General features: G+C 31.8%; 1 protein-coding gene across 2 annotated transcripts in view; it reads right to left on the reverse strand.

Annotated features, from left to right (window-relative positions):
• The window catches only part of LOC111694986 (zinc finger MIZ domain-containing protein 1), a 28,280-nt gene that overhangs the window by 5,269 nt on the left and 3,888 nt on the right, over positions 1-19,123 (reverse strand). For both annotated transcript variants that reach the window (XR_002763760.1, XM_023464099.1), the window contains exons 3-13: positions 7,012-7,127; positions 6,507-6,581; positions 6,222-6,271; positions 5,143-5,290; positions 4,252-4,554; positions 3,209-4,076; positions 2,834-2,943; positions 2,489-2,590; positions 1,998-2,075; positions 1,607-1,663; positions 1,296-1,353 (exon numbers count right to left, since the gene is read on the reverse strand). Coding sequence is in view for 1 of the 2 variants with exons in the window: in XM_023464099.1 (XP_023319867.1) it covers positions 1,296-1,353; positions 1,607-1,663; positions 1,998-2,075; positions 2,489-2,590; positions 2,834-2,943; positions 3,209-4,076; positions 4,252-4,554; positions 5,143-5,290; positions 6,222-6,271; positions 6,507-6,515 (1,783 nt within the window). In the remaining variant the exon portion in view is untranslated. The remainder of the gene's footprint in view (positions 1-1,295; positions 1,354-1,606; positions 1,664-1,997; positions 2,076-2,488; positions 2,591-2,833; positions 2,944-3,208; positions 4,077-4,251; positions 4,555-5,142; positions 5,291-6,221; positions 6,272-6,506; positions 6,582-7,011; positions 7,128-19,123) is intronic.

The following is a 19,123-nucleotide window of genomic DNA, read 5'->3' on the forward strand; positions in this document are numbered from 1 at the left end:
CCTCAATATGTGATAAACAAATGAAAAAAGTATAAAACTGAAAACAAATATAAATTTAAGAAAATGAAGAAAAAAAAATTAAAAATAATGTTATATAAGTGTATTTTTAACGTAGGGATTTTTTAAGTTCAAGAGAAGAAAAAACAATTTCCGATTTAATGGAAAGATCTATTTAAGATTTTATGACAGGAAAATATATATTTCAGTTTACAGATGTTTATTTATGATCAAGGTATAAACATTCCTTATTTCTCTTTGTTTTAATTGTTTATACAAATCATTGGAAGAGTTATTAATAAATTTGAAGCATGAGATCAATGAGCAAAAATACTCTGCTGGTAGCAGTAGACGTAGTTTTGATTGTTCTTTCACTGATAGAGTGGCATGTCTGATTCACCCTTTGTCTGATCAAGTATGAATTAGATATTCATGTTATTAGATATTCATGTTATTAGATATTCATGTTATTAGATATTCATGTTATTAGATATTCATGTTATTAGATATTCATGTTATTTGTTTTTAAAAACAGTTTATTTTCAACTGGGATTTCTCTTTTAAAGTAATTTGAGCATTTCTTACATTTCGAAACTATGGAAAAATTATCGGAATTAAACACCTATCAAGCCAGGAAAACAAAGTAATCTTTTTGATGAGATCAACGTTTTTATAATTGTGATCAGCTACGCCCTCTTTTTTAAATAAAGGCTTAATTCAAATTAGGACCTGTATCCCTTTAATAATTTTGTGTCCCACTGAGCATGAAAATTGACGACTACAATATTAGAAAGCTTTCAGATTGTTGAAAGCAGATAAGTCACGTGCGACTTTTTAAGTTTTTTGGAACATTTTGTCTTGAAATAAATATTATGTCAAAGACGATCTTGAATGCGTCTCTAAATTTTTATGTTTAAATAAAAAGAAGTCAAAAAGAACCAGAAAGGAGTTGAGTCTTTTCCAATTCCAATTATGATTTTCAAATCTCTATATCTTTACAACCCAATCTCTATATCTCTGAGTTTGAAAAATCAAAGCTTTTCACCATCAGATTGCAAAGATATAAGGATGGGAAAATCAGACTTAATTCCTTTAATATAGCTGGGTAAACATACAGTTAAACGGATGGACATAATTAGACAGGCAGACAGCTATAAAGCTAAGCAGATAGACAGACAGAGAGCTAAAAATATTAATAAGTTAACAACTGAATAGTCAAGGAAAAACAGCTGGAAAGCTAGTTACACAGATAAAAAGATAAGCAGACAGACGACAGCTTATACAGATATAAAGCATACCTTGTAGTACTGATCTAACCGATGGTCTATGAACCAGCTGTAGAACAAACAAGTGCGACTAAAATAAAATCATTTTACAATTTAATATCTTACTTTTTAACGATTTATTAAAGAAAGTATTGCAAAATTAGTATGAAAACAATAATATTGTCAATATTCATGATAATAATAATAATACTAATAATAATAATAATAATAATAATAATAATAATAATAATAACAATAACAATAACAATGATAATGATAATGATAATAATAATAATAATAATAATAATAATAATAACAATAACAATGATAATGATAATACTTACACAGCAGCATGCTGAGACAGTAATCTGAATAGTATTCCGTCCTGCTTGACAAACATCCTGCAGATTCAAATATTCAAACTTCAACTTCAGTACATAAATGTTTACTTAATATCACGTAATTGTGCATTACAAGTGTACATAAGAACCGGATCTTATTTTATGCACTTTCAGTGGATGTCAAGTTTTTTTTGTATAGTTTACATTTTAACATGTCAGTTTTTAAGTCTATGATTTTTAATTCAAAATGTTCTAAGATTATAATTTTTATTTTGAAATTTTACCTTTCTTATGCATGAATAAATATATGAATAAACACATGAATATATACATAAATGCACTTGTTTACATTTTAAGCTTTTTTATTCACAAATTTCTAAGTTTGTAAATTTTCCTTTAAGTAGAGAGGTTTGTGACCAGTTTTACCCTCAGTTGATCTCTCAATCATTAGAGGAGTAGCATTCACGCTAACCTAAACATTTATTCATTAGAGGAGTAGCATTCACGCTAACCTAAACATTTATTCATTAGAGGAGGAGCATTCACGCTAACCTAAACATTTATTCATTAGAGGAGAAACATTCACGCTAACCTAAACATTTACTCATTAGAGGAGTAGGATTCACGCTAACCTAAACATTTATTCATTAGAGGAGTAGCATTCACGCTAACCTAAACATTTATTAATTAGAGGAGTAGTATTCACGCTAAACTAAACATTTATTAATTAGAGGAGTAGCATTCACGCTAACCTAAACATTTATTCATTAGAGGAGTTCTTGCTTCCCCCCCTCTCCCAATACGGCCATGAGGCTGATGGTTTAAGAAATGCGCCAAAATTGTAGATTATTGTGTACTTGTTGACTAGATGATGTAAAGGTTAACCTGAACGCTGCTAGGCCAGTTTGTGTTCATAGATCTATCTTCATGGTGGAAACATTTTAGCTGTAGTTCTAGATCTGGTCTCCACATCAGGGTCTGGTGAACCTAGAAATACAAGATGTTATGAATCTTAGGATCAAACATTGATCTCCATTTTATGATGACCTAAGGATTAACTTAATCCCTCATCGAAATCCAGTAATGGTCATAACCTGCAGGGATAACTTTAACTCAGGGATATTTTACCTGGGTATTGTAAGATAAAAGACTGGAAACGGCAAGATTATATGAATACCTGCAGTTTAATATGAAATACGTGATTGGAAACAGCAAGATTATATAAAATACCTGGGGTTTAAGATGAAAGACGTGGTTGGAAACAGCCAGATTATGCTCCAACCTAAACGGTGGTAGAAGAATACCGTCCTGCACTGGGAACGTTAAACGCAGTTCTTCTTCTAAAAATAATTTTTTTTAGATTTTTCTTCAAACATTTTATTTTTCTGATCTTTGTTCTATTCTAGTAAACAATAAAGAAATATGTATGACAATAATGATAAATATTATTATAATTCTAGAATTAGAAAAAAGTGATATGAAAAAGAATAAAAAACTTTTAGAACTATTGATCTACACCAAAAATAATTATATATCTAAAAAAAGAAAAAAATACAGAAAAGAAAAATGAATCATAGAAAAATAATTATCTAGTAATCTACTTACTGGCCAGGTTAAAGTTTGGTTTGGTATCGGAGTTAGTGCTGCCGTGTTCACTGAGTGGAGAGGCAAAGGGGGCGGATATACAATTTCCCGCCCCGTTCGGTGTCAGGGGCGGAGTAGGATTTCCTGGTACAGGCGAATGTTGGAAGGTAGAGATGGATGCGCCGCGCGGAGAAACGGTTGGAATTTCGGTTTTGGGGCGCACTGGGTACATTCCGCTACCCTGCATTCCCATAGGACCGGGGTATCCACTACCAGGGCCGGAGGGGCGCATTACAGAGTTCATCGGGCCCATTTGCGAGCTCACTGGGTAGCTTTGGGGCATGGAAGTCATAGGCATGTTACCAGGCATCATATTTGAATGCCGCATGCTGGGAGGCATGCCACTATATCCAGGCCCAGGCCCACCTCCCATATTATGAGGGTGGCCCATGGGGTACCCGCCCTGAGGGCCGGGGAAGGGGGTTCGGCCCATGTACTGACCGTTAGACGGGCACATGGGACCAACACCTTGCATCTGACTGTTGTACATAGGAGTTTGGTGTCTTTTTTGGGCCATGTACATGGCCGGGTTAGGGTAAGGAGAGGGTCGGCCCTGTGCACTGTACATACGTGAATCAATTGGCATCCTCATGTTAATACTAGGCCCACCTGCTCTTATTGGCATATTTGCCATGTTAGACATATTAGACATGTTTGGCATACTGGATATTGAAGAGGAGGAGGGCATATTCATCATGTTCATCCGGGGGTTCATCCCCTGCATCATCCCCATCCGACTCATAGAGTTCATCCCCATCGGGTTAATGTGGTAACCGGCCTGGTTCATCTGCATACTGGAGTATCCATTACCGTACTGCATCTGCTGCATCTACAGGCAAACAAATATATTATTTACATAATATTAATATAATAATATTAATGAAAATAATAATGTAATAATAATAACAATAATAAAATGATAATTATATTCATTTATATAGAAAATAATAAAAATTATAAATATAGTAATTGATATCAATACTTAATTATACAAAATAGTATACCTGACTGTTTCCATATCCGCTCATCCCCATGCCATTCATTCCATTCATCCCGTTCATCCCATTCATGCCTTGCATTCCATTCATCCCGGACATCCCGTTTTGCATCCCATGACCGTGCATCATGTTCTGCATTCCACTCTGCATCCCGTTCTGCATCATATTGGGGGACATCATGCCGGACATGTTGGACATTCGCTGCATGCCGTTCATGCCATCACTTGAGTTCATGCCAGGCAGCATATTTTGCATGCCGGACATGGGAGACATGGATCCTTCATGCATTATTCCCTTTCCTCCTCCTCCCTAAATCAAAATCAAATAATTAATCAATTAATCAATCAACTAACAATTGATTAAATAGTAAAAACCAAAAGAATATCTCAAATCAAGGCTGGTTGGCTAGTGTAAACTGGAAAATTTTTTGGCCAAACTTATTATTAAAAAAATATGGATATGGATGAGGTTAAGAGTGTTTATATAGATGGTGATGTTTAGTTATTGATAAGGATGGATTGGATATATTCATATGGATGGTTATGGATATGGGATGTGGAAGGAATATAATAATGTTATGGATGTGGGTGTGGAAATGGATATGGATGGATTGGATATATTCATATGGATGGTGTAATGATGATATGGATATGGATGTGGGGTATAGATATGGATGGTATATAATGATGATATGAAAGATTAGAGAGTAAGGGAGTGCGTGATGGAATGGATAAGGTTAAAGATTAATACTCTACGGTGATTGTGCATAATTCCAGGTGTGAACATAATTCCTAATATTTTCATAAAATAAAGATAGCTTCAAGTTTAAACTCTCAAGGAAAGGTGAAATAGGGATGGTCCGGCAGATCTTTATATCAACGATCGAATATAGTTTACCTGGTTTTGGAGATCACCGTTTCCTTTATTCTCGATGAGAGCTTGTGCAGTAGCGGTTGCTGTTGCAGTAGCAGTAGCAGTAGCAGCGGCTACAGCAGTGTTCATCGCAGCTTTCTCAAGATCAGAGCTATCACCATGACTAGTCAGACTAAAAAAGTGTTTTGATAATTAACTAGTACTTCAAAAGGAATTGAGTCTTTGCAAAAAACTCAAATTTTATAATCCTTATATCTTTGCAACCTGATAGTGTAAACCTTTGATATTTTAAACTTGGATTATATTATCAGATTTCATAATTTGAAAGATCTAAGGTCTTCGATACAGGGATTAGATAATCAGAGTTTGTGGCAAACACACAGTTCCGTTGCTATATTTCTATGTTTCCTTATCTTGAAATTTTATTATGAAGAGCTAAATCTTAATTGGTTAACTAAAGTTAGAAACCTACATCGCTAATATACAACGCTTGAACTAGAAATCAACACCGGAAACTTTTTATTTAAAACAAGACATTCCGTAATAAAAATACTATTTTCACGATATCTCATTGGTCGTGAGTAGATTTTTTGTGGCTTCTGATTGGTTGAACCTTTAGTTTTAGAGATATCCAATTAACTTAACCAATTAACTTTAGAGATATCCAAAAGGAATTAACTTAACCCAGTGGACTAAAAAGGATACATGATCACTGATCAGTGCTTTTTGAAGGAATAACAAAATACGATTATAGAATTTTTTTATATTGAAAAGAATTTTTAGACTTAAATTTTAAAATTAAATTTTAAAGATTTTTGTTTCTCTTTCACACACAAATATTAACTATAGCTTACGGCCAAAATGGAATTGAGTCCTAACAACAAACTCTGATTTTCTAATCCCTTTATCTATGCAACCCAATGTCGAAGATCTTAGATCTTAAAAACAATTAAATCTGTTAGATCAAATAATCTAAGTTTGAAATATAAAAGGTTTACATCATCAGGTTATAAAGATATAAGGAGGAGAAAATTTGAGTTTGTGGCAAAGACTTAATTCCTTTTTAAAAATAATATTTTTATTTTTTATTTTAGAAAACATACTTTGAGAATGATGGTAGAGCTTGTTGGTCTTTTTCTCCGTTCATATCCGCCTGCAATAGAAACTTTAAGACGTGTTAAAGATTCAAGTAGTTTTCTTTAGAACTCGGGACGTTTTTTTCGGAATTTATGGTGTTATGGCTTTCATTGTTTTAACTATTTGGATTTTGGACTTTTTCCTCTTACAACTTTATCCAGCTTTTAGAAAAACGAAACATACGAAGGGTTAAAAAGAAAATTTATATAAATATATATATACATCAGTTTTTATAGAAATTTGAAACTAACCTGGGTCATGATAGAATCTGGATTTGAATAGTTGCCAGAGTTACCAGAGCTTCCAGTCCACCTACCCTGGCTTAACTACAACCAAAAATATTTATCATTTAACACGTTTAGTTAAATAGGAAGACGACCTACAGCTCTAAACCTATAAACCGTATGATTTGAGCGCAGAGTTCTGCAGCTACGATAATTATTCAAATAACCAAATTTAAAAGTTTAGTGAAAACCAAGTTTAATATTCCACATTATTTAGGAGCCCCTGTTTTTAAATATAATAGTAAAATAATATAAAAAAAATAAGCACAGGGCTCACAAGAAAAATTTGAAAAATTCCAGTTGTCTGATTTACAGCAAACTAAATTCACCAAAAAAATAGGAAATCAGTGCACATGAACAAGTTTAATACGATATTTTTAGTTAAAAAGCTTTTTTTCCCACGTTATTCCACGTTAGTATGGTGTATTTAAATTTTTAAAAAGTTATAATTTTATGATAAAAAGTTGTTAACCTGAGCCTGTCCCCATACTGTGGTGGAAACCTCAACTTGAATATGTGAGTGCGCCACCTTGTCCCTGCTAGTGAGCTGATCAACTGATCAATCAATCAATCAACTAATCAACAAACCTGAAATTTAAAAATATAAATTTTTAAAAATAATAATGATATTTTTTCTCCCATATAGAGAAAAAACTTCCCACTCTTCTTCTAGTTATCGTTTTCTTTAAAATACCATCATTTTTATTTACATTATAAATCAAAAGATCTTCCTTTTTTATTGATAATTTTAAACAGTTTTCACAACCAAATAAACCAACATACAACTAAATATGACCCTATATAGGGAGGTGTAAGGGGTAGGGGGGGAACAGGTTGTAAAAACAAAATCTTGATTTTTATTCGGAAACAAATCTCTTGATCTCACGTGCATCTCTTAATCCTAGATCAGTAAAATCTTAAGATTAGAAAATATATCTCTTAACGATAAGAGATAAAATCTTTTAATCTTGGATCAAAGATATATTTATTTATCTTAGATCAGAGATATAGTTATTTATCTTAGATTAGAAATATATTTATTTATCCTAGATCAGAGATATATTTATTTATCTTATATTAGAGATATATTTATTTATCTTAGATCAGAGATATATTTATTTATCTTAGATCAGAGATATAGTTATTTATCCTAGATCAGAGATATATTTATTATCTTAGATCAGAGATATATTTATTACCCCGGATCAATATACCAATGATCGGAGGGAGGCTAAGAGGCCAGAGCAGGGAAGAGAAAGAGACACGGGTTGAAATGAAGACATACAAGTTGATATAAAGATGAACAATTTCATCCGCAGCAGATAACATTGTCAGATATTTCTTTATATTCTTAGATTTTAAACAAAATAGGGACAACTAGTATTAGATGTAGACAAGCATATAGATAAGATAGAAGTATAGATAGATGTCTGGCTTTTCATATATATATCTATGGATGGGCGGATTGATAGATAGACAGATAGAAAGTTAGATAGATGGATAGATTAAGTATGGATAGATAGATAAAACACACGTTAAATCCGGAGGTTTCAGGCCTCCCATTCCTACCACCTTGATAGATAGATAGATAGATAGATAGATAGATAGATAGATAGATAGATAGATAGGTAAATAGATAGATAGATAAATAGATAAATAGATAGATATATAGATAAATATTTAAATAGGTAGATAGATAGATAGATAGATAGATAGATAGATAGATAGATAGGTAAAAAGATGTTAGATAGATTGATAGATATATTAGCAGAAGATGGTTGGATAAATTTATAGATAAATAGCTAGATCCTATAGCTTGGTGAATAGACGGAAAGGTACTTAGAGTTAGAAATATAGTTATGTAGATAGATATACTGATTAATAGATTGATATCTGGTTGGATATGTAGATGGATAGATAGATATTCGGATATAGAAATAGATTAATAATAAAGAGATAAATACATTAAAGACAGAGATCAACTTATATATAGATATTTAATCATAAAAATAACAGAATCAGATAAATACGTTATTCAAAAACATTCAAGCTTTGATTTTAATTCTTCTCCTCTCTCTCTCTCCATTCCTATTTTAAAAAGGGCTATTCTAAAAATCTGGTCGTAAAAATGTAGGATCCCTTTTTATAATGTCTACAGTGCTTTAAACCTGGGCGTTAAGATGATTAAGAAAAAGAAAAAAAAAAGCTCTAAAGGAAGAAAAATAAAAAAAATAAATGGTAAAAAAAAGGAAAAGTAAAGAAAGATTTTTATTTATCTGTCATGGTTTTCAACTCGATCAGATAAGAAATGAGTTAAAAAGGTAAAAAAAAGGCCAAGAAAATAATAAATTAACCGTAAGATTTAAAGAGCTAAATACAGGTAAAGGAATGAGTAAATGTAAAGGGAAAAATACGTTAAAAAAAAAGAAAAAAGAAAGGGATAGCGAGAGAATAAGAGAAAAAAAAGAATTCTAGAATTCTAGAATTGATTTGTAAGATTAAAGGTAAAGACAAAGGCCTCGTATATATTGCATGTATGCAGTTTATTACAGTTCTGGTGCAGACAAAAATATTTAATGGGAGAAATTGGACATTTCTCTGGAACACACAGATAGATAGATAGATAGATAATGTTTATAAATAGATAGATAGATAGAAAGGTAACCCTATAGGTAGATAGATAAAAAGATAGATAGATAGAAAGGTAACCCTATAGGTAGATAGATAAACAGATAGAAAGATAGATAATGGCAGCTATAGGTAGATAGATAAACAGATAGAAAGATAGATAATGGCAGCTATAGGTAGATAGATAAACAGATAGAAAGATAGATAATGGCAGCTATAGGTAGATAGATAAACAGATAGAAAGATAGATAATGGCAGCTATAGGTAGATAGATAAACAGATAGAAAGATAGATAATGGCAGCTATAGGTAGATAGATAGATCGAAACATTTCAGAGTAATGCATTCTGGTGCATTTTCGAGTTAGAGCGGCGGGATTGCGGGTGGGGTGGGGTGGGGGGTTTAACGAATAAAGGGAAAGTTTGCAAATCTAGAACAGACACCTTTGTGCAGTTTTCCAAATAAATATAATTTTTCCTTAGTTTTCATAATTACGATGCACCTTTCAAAGCGCCATGCCATTAAAAGGGTCAAACACGCCATGCACCCCTCCCCTCGCCCCAAAAAAGTGGTTGTAAAGTTACGCATAAACTAAGGAAGAGAAGGAAGAAAAATATATAATGCCTTTGGCCATAAAAGGAAGCGTTTTATAAAGACAAAGAACTGTTTAACACATTTTTTAAGATCTTAAATAAATATGCATTTAGTATACACAATTTATATGTTAGTATTTAGAACTTTAGAAAAAAAAACATGAGACGATTTTTTTGTCATAATCTGTTGATAACAATCATGAATACATAAAATGTGCAGGTATGACAGAAAATATAAAAATTATTCAAGAAATATTCTACAAACATTGAATTTGGTTTCTAATAATCCTTAATAAGTAAAACCTTCCGGCGGGCTGCCCTATGTGCCTAACAAGTCAAGCAAATTGACAGATTTAAAATCTTCACCCTGTGGCGCCCTCGGAAGCTGTTATGGCTCTGACAGCAGTAGACAGCTTCAAGATGACAGCTGATAAAGCTGCGGACAGCTTAAGAATCTCACGCCTCTGCATACCGAGAGACCCAATGGTTGGTTAGAGATGGAAAAGTTTAAGGCCTGCTTGCCGTTATTTCTGCACACTAGGCATGTTCGGTAAAGTAATAACTTTAAGTATTTTATAGTCATGTTCAGGTCACTTTAAAATCAGACTTCTTATAAGTTCAATATTATACTCCGATAAAAGAATAAAAAAAAACATGAATCTAAATGATTTTTTTTATTTACAATTTGTCAATTCCCACAGCTTTTTCACATATGTATAATTTTTCTCACGACGCGATAAAAACATTTAAATGTTTTGAAAATAATTTATGGAGATTCTAGATAATTGCACCATATTTAAATATTTTAATTTTTAATTTTTGAAATATTTTTTTGGGTTGCTGACATATTAGCTGTTTAACTATTAGTTTGTAATGCTGATGTTGTATAAGTTATCTAGACTGTCTTGTTTCTATCTAACTAAGCTGCGTTGTTGCTAGCTAGCTGAGTTGCGGTCAGGTGAGCAGAAATATGTTTAGATTATCTGCGAAAACGGTCAGATTATCATTAGAAGATTCCCAAAATGTTGCAGAGAGAGTTGACTGCCCAGCGCCACAGATTGAAAAGATTTCATCACACCGTAAAATTATTTGAAAGTAAAAATGTTGCAAAATCTGATTTTTTAAGTACTCAATGTACTTTTAAATGACATATATAATATCATAATTTGTAAAATCCCATCATTGTTCAATATTATATCATTTGAAAAGCCAAAATTAGTGCAAATAATTTAAGTTTCAAACTGGAGTTGTTTTTGTCAATTGACAGATTTTCCTCAGTTTATAACATCTGTGTCATATGACCTCTCTGCACTCGTATACATAGATAGAAAGTAAGTTTTGCAACTGCTAATTCTATCCTCCTACTAATCCCCCCGCACCTTTTCAACCCTTCGGATTAAGGACCACAGACCCCACCCCTCCTTAAAATGTGTTAACAGTAGCTTGAGCCTATTCAAGTTATAGAAGAGTTGAGACAGATGCCTTCCATATAGTTATATACAGAATATACTCAATCAACTTTCTAACACTATATATTTCATGGGATCAAGAATTAGAATTGTATTTCATACTAGCCTTAGAGGGTGCTTCGCGCCCATCTTCTAAATTAGTTGTGAACATGTTCTCTTTGTGTACATCGTAAAACAAAACAAAAATAATTCGCGGATTTTTACAAAAAGTTTCGCGGATTTTCAAAATTTTTAAAAATTTAATGACGATCGAATTTTGATGGAGACAAATATTTGAAATTTTGATTTTTCAAAAAAGTCTTGCTCAATGTCTTCTTCTGTATTTCCTTGATCTTTTTTTCAGGCGGAAACCAGAGACAAGGAGGAGAGAGGGAGTTCGAGCAGGGGGACGCACGCTTTGACAATTTTAGGCAGTAGACTGTGCTTGAGTTTCTCTGGAATGTTCTCAAGGCCCTGTGAGCGTGGATGCGTATGTGTGCGTGCTGCAATTATTTGATTTAGGCAGGAAGAACACGGTTTAGCTGCTGAAAGTGGAGAACAGCTGATTAGCAGCTCAACTAGAACAGCTGACAGCTTAGCTAACAACTTGTCTAAAGCCGCACAGCAGCTGTCGACAGCTTGATGAACAGCTGTGAGGCCGGGGACAGCATGAAGTAGCCGGGCACCCACCATAATATTGGGGCGGGGGGGGGGCAGCACCCCCTTCCAGACACACATACCCTCCAAACACACATCTGTTGATTTCCTAAAGTTCTTGAATACAATACATCATAATAATACGCCTCTATTCAAGCCACCAACCTGCCACCTATACAATGTTTGTACACTGTAAACACGTAAACAATAAAACCAGTTTAACACAATAAATGGGGTTAACACTGCTCACAGCTCCGGCCTATTGACCGGTTTCCCCCCTAAAATGGTGCAATATTATCTGTATCCATTACACAATTAAGAAAGACTGGGTCNTAAAAATTAGTATTTATTTTGGGTTAGATTAGGCTAAGACACTTTCTGGGCAGAGCGCTGCGGCTAGGACAGGCTAGGGGGCCGAGCGCTCCGGCCACATGTCTTGCATTTAAGATCCATGTACAAAATTGATAGGGGGAGGAGGGGCCGGGGGGGTCCAAAAATCGTTCTCTAGGAAATTACCGAAAGACTATAAAGTTTTTCCTGTCTTTGCATTAAAAATTGTTTTCCTGTCTTTTACAAAAAATCTCCATTGATTTTAGTTTGATATAAATTTTTCATCATTTTATTCAAATATTTCAATAAGTTTAAAAACAATGTGTACAAAACTGAAAACAAAGAAGTATTTCTTTTTTAAACTTTGTTTACTTTTACTTTTATCTTTCAAACTATAGACTTAACTAAAATTCAAAATTTTAAGCGAACTTTGAAAAGACAACCCTATTCTAGTTTGAAGTTTAGTTTTTTTAGAACCTAAAATTCTTGGCTTAGAACATGTGGTTTCAAAAATTGTTTTTAAGCTTTTTTAAAACTTTTCCTTAACTTTATTAAAAAATATTCCCAAAACTTTGTTCAAAAACTTTTTTAAACTTTGTTTGAAAAGTTTAAACTTTATTCAACAGACTTCACTTAATTTTGAAACAAAAACTTTCCTCAAGCTAAAAAACACTTTCCCAAAACTTTGCTGAAAATTTTTTTCAAACTTTGTTAAAAAAAAAACTTGCCTAAAACTTAGTTCAGAAAACTTTCCAAAAATGTGAGTGAAGTAGTCTTAATAAAAAAATTCAGATATGATAATTTAAATAAAAAATTTAAATTCCAATGGAGCATTACAATAAAAAAAAATAGTGTACAAAATACTTAAAATATTTTGAAGTTTAAATCCTTTATTCAGATAGAATCCAATGTGATTTTTAAATTATTTTCAAATAACTAGTTTGTTATATTACGTTTATAAAGTTATAAATGTGATTGCCAAATAACTGGCATTTGATGATGTTTGAGAGGTGAAGAAACTTGATAAGCGTAGTCTAGACATTCCAGCCTTGTTGCAGAAAGCATTTTTAGGGAAACAGAGAGAGAGTAAGAGAGAGAGAGATTAAGAGAGAGAGAGATTAAGAGAGATGGTTGAAATAAGAAATACTTAAAACCGGCCGGATATATAATTTAGTAAACAAAAAAATTGTAAGATTCAAATATAATTTTTTTTAAATATTTTTCAAAATAGTTGCTCAAGTCATCTCAATATGCAATTTTTAATTGTTTGAACAAGCCTAGTTTGCAACATACTTGATTTAGGATTGTGCATCGAACATCCCTATTCCAGGGCTACGAAGGGATAACACTGCTTGCAAGAATACAGAAGTAACTTGATCTATGTAATCTTTAAGTCTCGATATGAGAAAAAAAAAATATATATATTAAAATCTCAGATAATTTTTGTTCTTCTTCCATGCACACTTTTCCGTGAATTCCATTTGGTCCGCTAACTTACTTTACATCCTTCATTTATAAAGTGAAACATACCTGAAAACAAAAAATGTTAAGAATAAATGTTTGCAACAAAAAATAATTATTTTCAGTTTTAAAAATTTTGTTAGTTTTTCCCCAATATTTTTAGTTTAATGTTTACTCTATGTTTGACAAATTTCAAATTAAATATTTTTGCAGAAGGTCGTTTCACGAGCTCAATTCAAGTCTTCGCCTTCTAGGCATGAAGAATTTGACCTCATTAGAAGAAAAAAACTCGCAACCTCTCACGAAAAAAATACAGCAGCTGCCATCCAAGCTGTCAGGCCGACAGCGGGTTTATCCAGCTGTCAGGATATACTTTCAAAAATGTGAAGCGGACGTATAGGTATACGTGAATGCGTAAGATTGTTCTTCAACAAGTCTCTAGGTTTGGCTACACAAACACAAACAGCTTTATTTAAAAAACTAAATTCTCTGAGAGATAAGGACATTGTTTATAGACTTACAACATATAGATATGTACAAGTATGATTAACATTTTCTGTTATTTCATTTATCATATGATTTTTGGACAACATCTTTTTTTAATTTGGGAAATCAAAAAAAATTCCAAGATGCATGTGTTTAGAAGAAAAATAAAAAATTGCAATTCTTCCCTATATTGGCAAAAAATATTGCAATTTGTCCCTATATTGCGAAAAATACTGCACTTTGCACCTAAACGCGCCAGAAAGTGTGAATTTGTCACCTTGTGTTTAGGCTTGTCAGCACTTCATAATATAAACTATACACTAGGGGAGGGGGAATGGAAAGGATGGGAAGGGATGGAAAGGATGGGAAAAGATGGGAAGGATGGAAAGGATGGGAAGGGATGGAAAGAATGGAAAGGATGGAAAGGATGGGAAGGGATGGAAAGGATGGGAAAAGATGGAAAGGATGGGAAGGGATGGAGAGAATGGAATGCTATTCAATTATAACTATGTGAAGAAATATAAACAGCTATTTAAAGATTTATTATAATATAATATTTACAGATATATTAATAGTTTTTGGTTTCAAGATTTCTGTACTAGAAGAGGCAACTAATTACAATTATTATAAAAAATAACAAAAATCTATTTTTATTAAACGAAATCTAAATAATTATGAAAAGGAGAATAAATTATACATTTAAGAATTAAAATTGAATTTGAGTTTGAAAAAAACAACTGTTAAAAGTGTGTTAAAACGTGCTATTTATGTTAAACAACGTAATATACATTTATATATCCTTTATTTAGCATATACATAGTTTATCAGTGTTGTTTTGTCCCCCCCCCCTCTATCTATCTATCTATCTATCTATCTATCTATCTATCTATCTATCTATCTATCTATCTATCTATTAAGATGTTGCATAGCTTACAATGTAACAATTATATAACTTTGCCTTCAATAAAAGCCTGCAATATTACGTTTATCCTGATCAAATTTTTCTCTTGTTTAGACCTTAAATAATTTATTAATTAATTTGTCGATCATTGCATGTTGCAGTTTCATTGAGCTCTAACGATTATATTCATTTTAAAGCTGCAATCATTGTAGAGCTTTATCATTGTATTTATTTGAAGCTCTAATCATTGCATTTGACAAGCAATCTAATCATTGTCTTTGACAAAGACCTTTTTACCATTGCATTTATTAAAATCATTAAAGAAATTTAGTCATTGTATTTATTACACAAATATAATAATTTTATTTAATATAGAAATCATGTATTCATAAGAGAGATGTAATCCTTATATCTGGTATGGAGTAATAATAATCCTTCTATTTATCAGCTAGCTCTAAATATTATATTTGTTATTTTGTGTTTTAAGCAACTACTACTCTTAAAACCTAAATATTGGAGGTCCCCAGCCCCTTTTTATCTGCATGTAACCCTAAATATATGGGCATATTTCTATGGGACCCCTCCTCCTTTCTATTTTCATATTTTTTTGGAATTGGGGGGAAATATTCCCACAGCCACTACTTTTAGAGGTTTTTAAATATATTCTACTGAAACACTTTATTTTGTATGTTTTTGTTATATTTCATAAATAAATAATTTTTTACTTTTTACTTTTATATCTGCATATTTCTAAGGGACCCCCCCCCTCTATATCTGCCTGTAACCCTAGATATATCAGCTGCAAAAAGTGCAGGAGAAGTTCATCTTTGTGCCCAGTTTCAAGAATAGAACAAAAGACAACAAAAAGCAAACCAACCCCACCTCCGCAATAACAGTTCTGTGCCATTAAATTCCTGCAAAAATCTGCAAGTCAAAGCAAGCAATTTTAAACTTTTTACAGTGGAAGAAAACTTTTTCATCAATGTCTTAACTAATAAAATGTTTTTTAAGAATAACAAAGAAAGCGGACAACCCCCATGTATAATATTATGCATATTGCGTTCTAAACACAATAGTTGCGCCTAACGATCTATTGGACTATTTAAAGCCATAACTTGAGTCGAAAAGTCGTCTTCCTATTCTAGAGTCATCTTGTTCTCCCCGTATAATATAAAACATAATAATAATTAAAATAAGAAGAAGAAGGAAAAAAGAAGAAGGAAAAAAGAAGAAGAAGGATAAAGAAGAAGAAGAAGGATAAAGAAGAAGAAGACCTGCCCAAAACAGTGAAAAATACCCCCCACCCCCAACCCATTCACATTTAAATAAAAAAGATGTCTGATACCAACCCCCCCCTCATGTAAATGTTGTCTTTTCGTTAGATTTATGGGTTCAAATACCTATACTCTGCGTAGACAGACAGATAAAAATAAAGACAATCAGACAGATAGAAAGATAGAAAATAGAAAACAGATAAATAGATAAATAGAAAAATAAAAAGAAAGAAAAATAGAACGATAGAAAGATAGAAAAATAGAAAGATAAAAAAATAGAAAAATAAAAAGATAGAAAAATGGAAAAAGAAAAATAGAAAGATTGAAAAATAGAAAAATAAAAAGATAGAAAAATAGAAAAATAAAAAGAAAGAAAAATAGAACGATAGAAAGATAGAAAAATAGAAAGATAAAAAAAATAGAAAAATAAAAAGATAGAAAAATAGAAGAATAAAAATAGAAAGATTGAAAAATAGAAAAATAAAAAGATAGAAAAATAGAAAAATAATAAGCTAGAAAAATAGAAAGGTAAAAATTGGATAGATAGAAACAAAGAAAAAAAGACAAATAAGCAGATAGAAAGATGAAATAATAGATAGAAAAATAGATGACAAATACGTAGAACAATAGTTAAATAAAAAATAGACATGTTAAAAGATACCTGTACATTTTAAAAAATTGTAAAATTTAATCCGTCCCTAAACTACCCCAACACCAGTTTACACAAAAAAAACTTATTTACTGCAACTTAGTATTGTTAAATTTCATTTATATTTAATTACACCTAGGGTTAATACCGTTTAAGTATTAATATATTATTCATTTAAATATTCAAATTAAATATTTTATAGAATTGTTTCTAATAAATTCTCCGAATCGCCTCTTGTTTCGAAATAAGTATGCAAACGCCTATGCATACTTACTCTTTCCTTCGCCATTCCCTCTTCTTCCCCTATCATTGTATTTAGGTGCCCAAACATCGATGATAAAACCGGTTTTTGGTCCGAAACAGTTTGACACTAAAAGTCTGATCGGTAAATATAGTTTCTTAGTAATTATAATTTCACTTTATTTCAGATTAATTAATGTACAATATTTATGATAAAATAGATTTGAATGTTTTGTAAATTTTTCAAAGTTTTGCATGTTTCCAAGGTTTTTTTAATGCAAAAGTCTGCGAAAAAAATATCACAGGACGTAGAATACACTGTACAGATATTCTTCCAGTGAATGATGAAGTGTGAAACCACATAGTTACAGGTAGATAGATAGATAGTTAGATTGATTGATTGATTGATTGATCATTGGTTTCTGGTTAAACCATTTAAACAATAGATAAATATGATGGCTGAATATTTCTGAATATATTGGTCAATATAAGTTTGTCAAATTGAATCTGTCAAAGTATATCTGACAAAATAAGTCAAAATATGTGTTAAATTATATTTTAATAATTAGTCAAATGTATGTCAAATGTAACTGTCAAATTAAATCTGTCAAAATATACCTGTCAAAATGAATCTGTCAAAATATATCTGTCAAAATATATCTGTCAAAATTTTTCTATCAACATATGTCTGTCATAGGTTTGTCAAAATATAACTGTCGGCCACCAACTCAAGTTTTGCCAATCCCAATATCTTTGCAACTTGATAGTGTAAACTGTTTATATTTCAAACTTAGGCTATTTGATCTTACAAAATTAATAGTTTAAAATCAAAAGATTACGACATCATATTGCAAAGATATAAGAATTAGAAAATCAGTATTTAAAGAAAAATGCCTGCTTTGACATGGATGTTACAAAAAAAAACCAGTTTTGAGCCCGGCCAGACATGGCTCTCCTTATAAAGTTTGCGAATTGCAAAGTACATCAGTGCAGATCAAAACTCTGTGCAGAATGTTATACAAACGAGTATATTTCTAGGCTTAGTTGATTTATTTCATTTTTTTTTTAATCCAGTTAATTTGGTCAAAATAAAGTGAAGAAATTAGCTTATAAAATATATAAACATTAAATATCAATATTATATTAGTCTAGAGCCAAAAAAAAATCTATCTAAAATCATTTCATAATTCTATTTTTATTTTATAGTGCGCGGACTGGTGACTACACAAGATCATGTTTCTTAGAATTTAAATTTTAAAAATTCGTCAAGGCCTTGGAATAGGCCTTAAACCTAGGCAGCTAAACAACATCCTTATGCAAAACAATATTGACCGATTTTTTTACTTCGTAAAATGTTTATGTAACTTTTCATAAAATTTATGTTTTTTTAATCCTCTCCCCTCTTCAGTCTTCATTCCTCCTTCACCATTCTTCCATCCCTGGTTTAACACCCTTCCCTCCCACCTCTCTTAACTCTTTCCTTCCTCCTTTCACAACCTCCCCTACCCACTCAACCCAATCCCTCCCTCCTTTTCTATCCTTCTAAGCCTCGTTTAACACACTTCCCTCCCCCCTCTCTACCCCTCCCCTTCATCTTCTTCTATCCTTCCATCTCTCCTTAACATTTTTCTCTCTTCATTTTCAAAATAATCCCACAAACTCAATCCATCACAAATCATTCATATTTTTTCTTCTTCCTTTTCTTCTGCGTCTTTTATCTCAACTTCTTCCCATTTTATATATTTCTGTTTAAAATCTGCATTCCTTTCTCCACTCTTCTTCCCATTTTATATATTTCTGTTTAAAATCTGCATCCCTTTCTCCACTCTTCTTCCCATTTTATATATTTCTGTTTAAAATCTGCATCCCTTTCTCCACTCTTCTTCCCATTTTATATATTTCTGTTTAAAATCTGCAT

This window comes from Eurytemora carolleeae, unplaced genomic scaffold (assembly GCF_000591075.1).
Source record: "Eurytemora carolleeae unplaced genomic scaffold, Eaff_2.0 scaffold210, whole genome shotgun sequence".
In the NCBI taxonomy this organism is placed as follows: Eukaryota; Metazoa; Arthropoda; class Copepoda; order Calanoida; family Temoridae; genus Eurytemora; species Eurytemora carolleeae.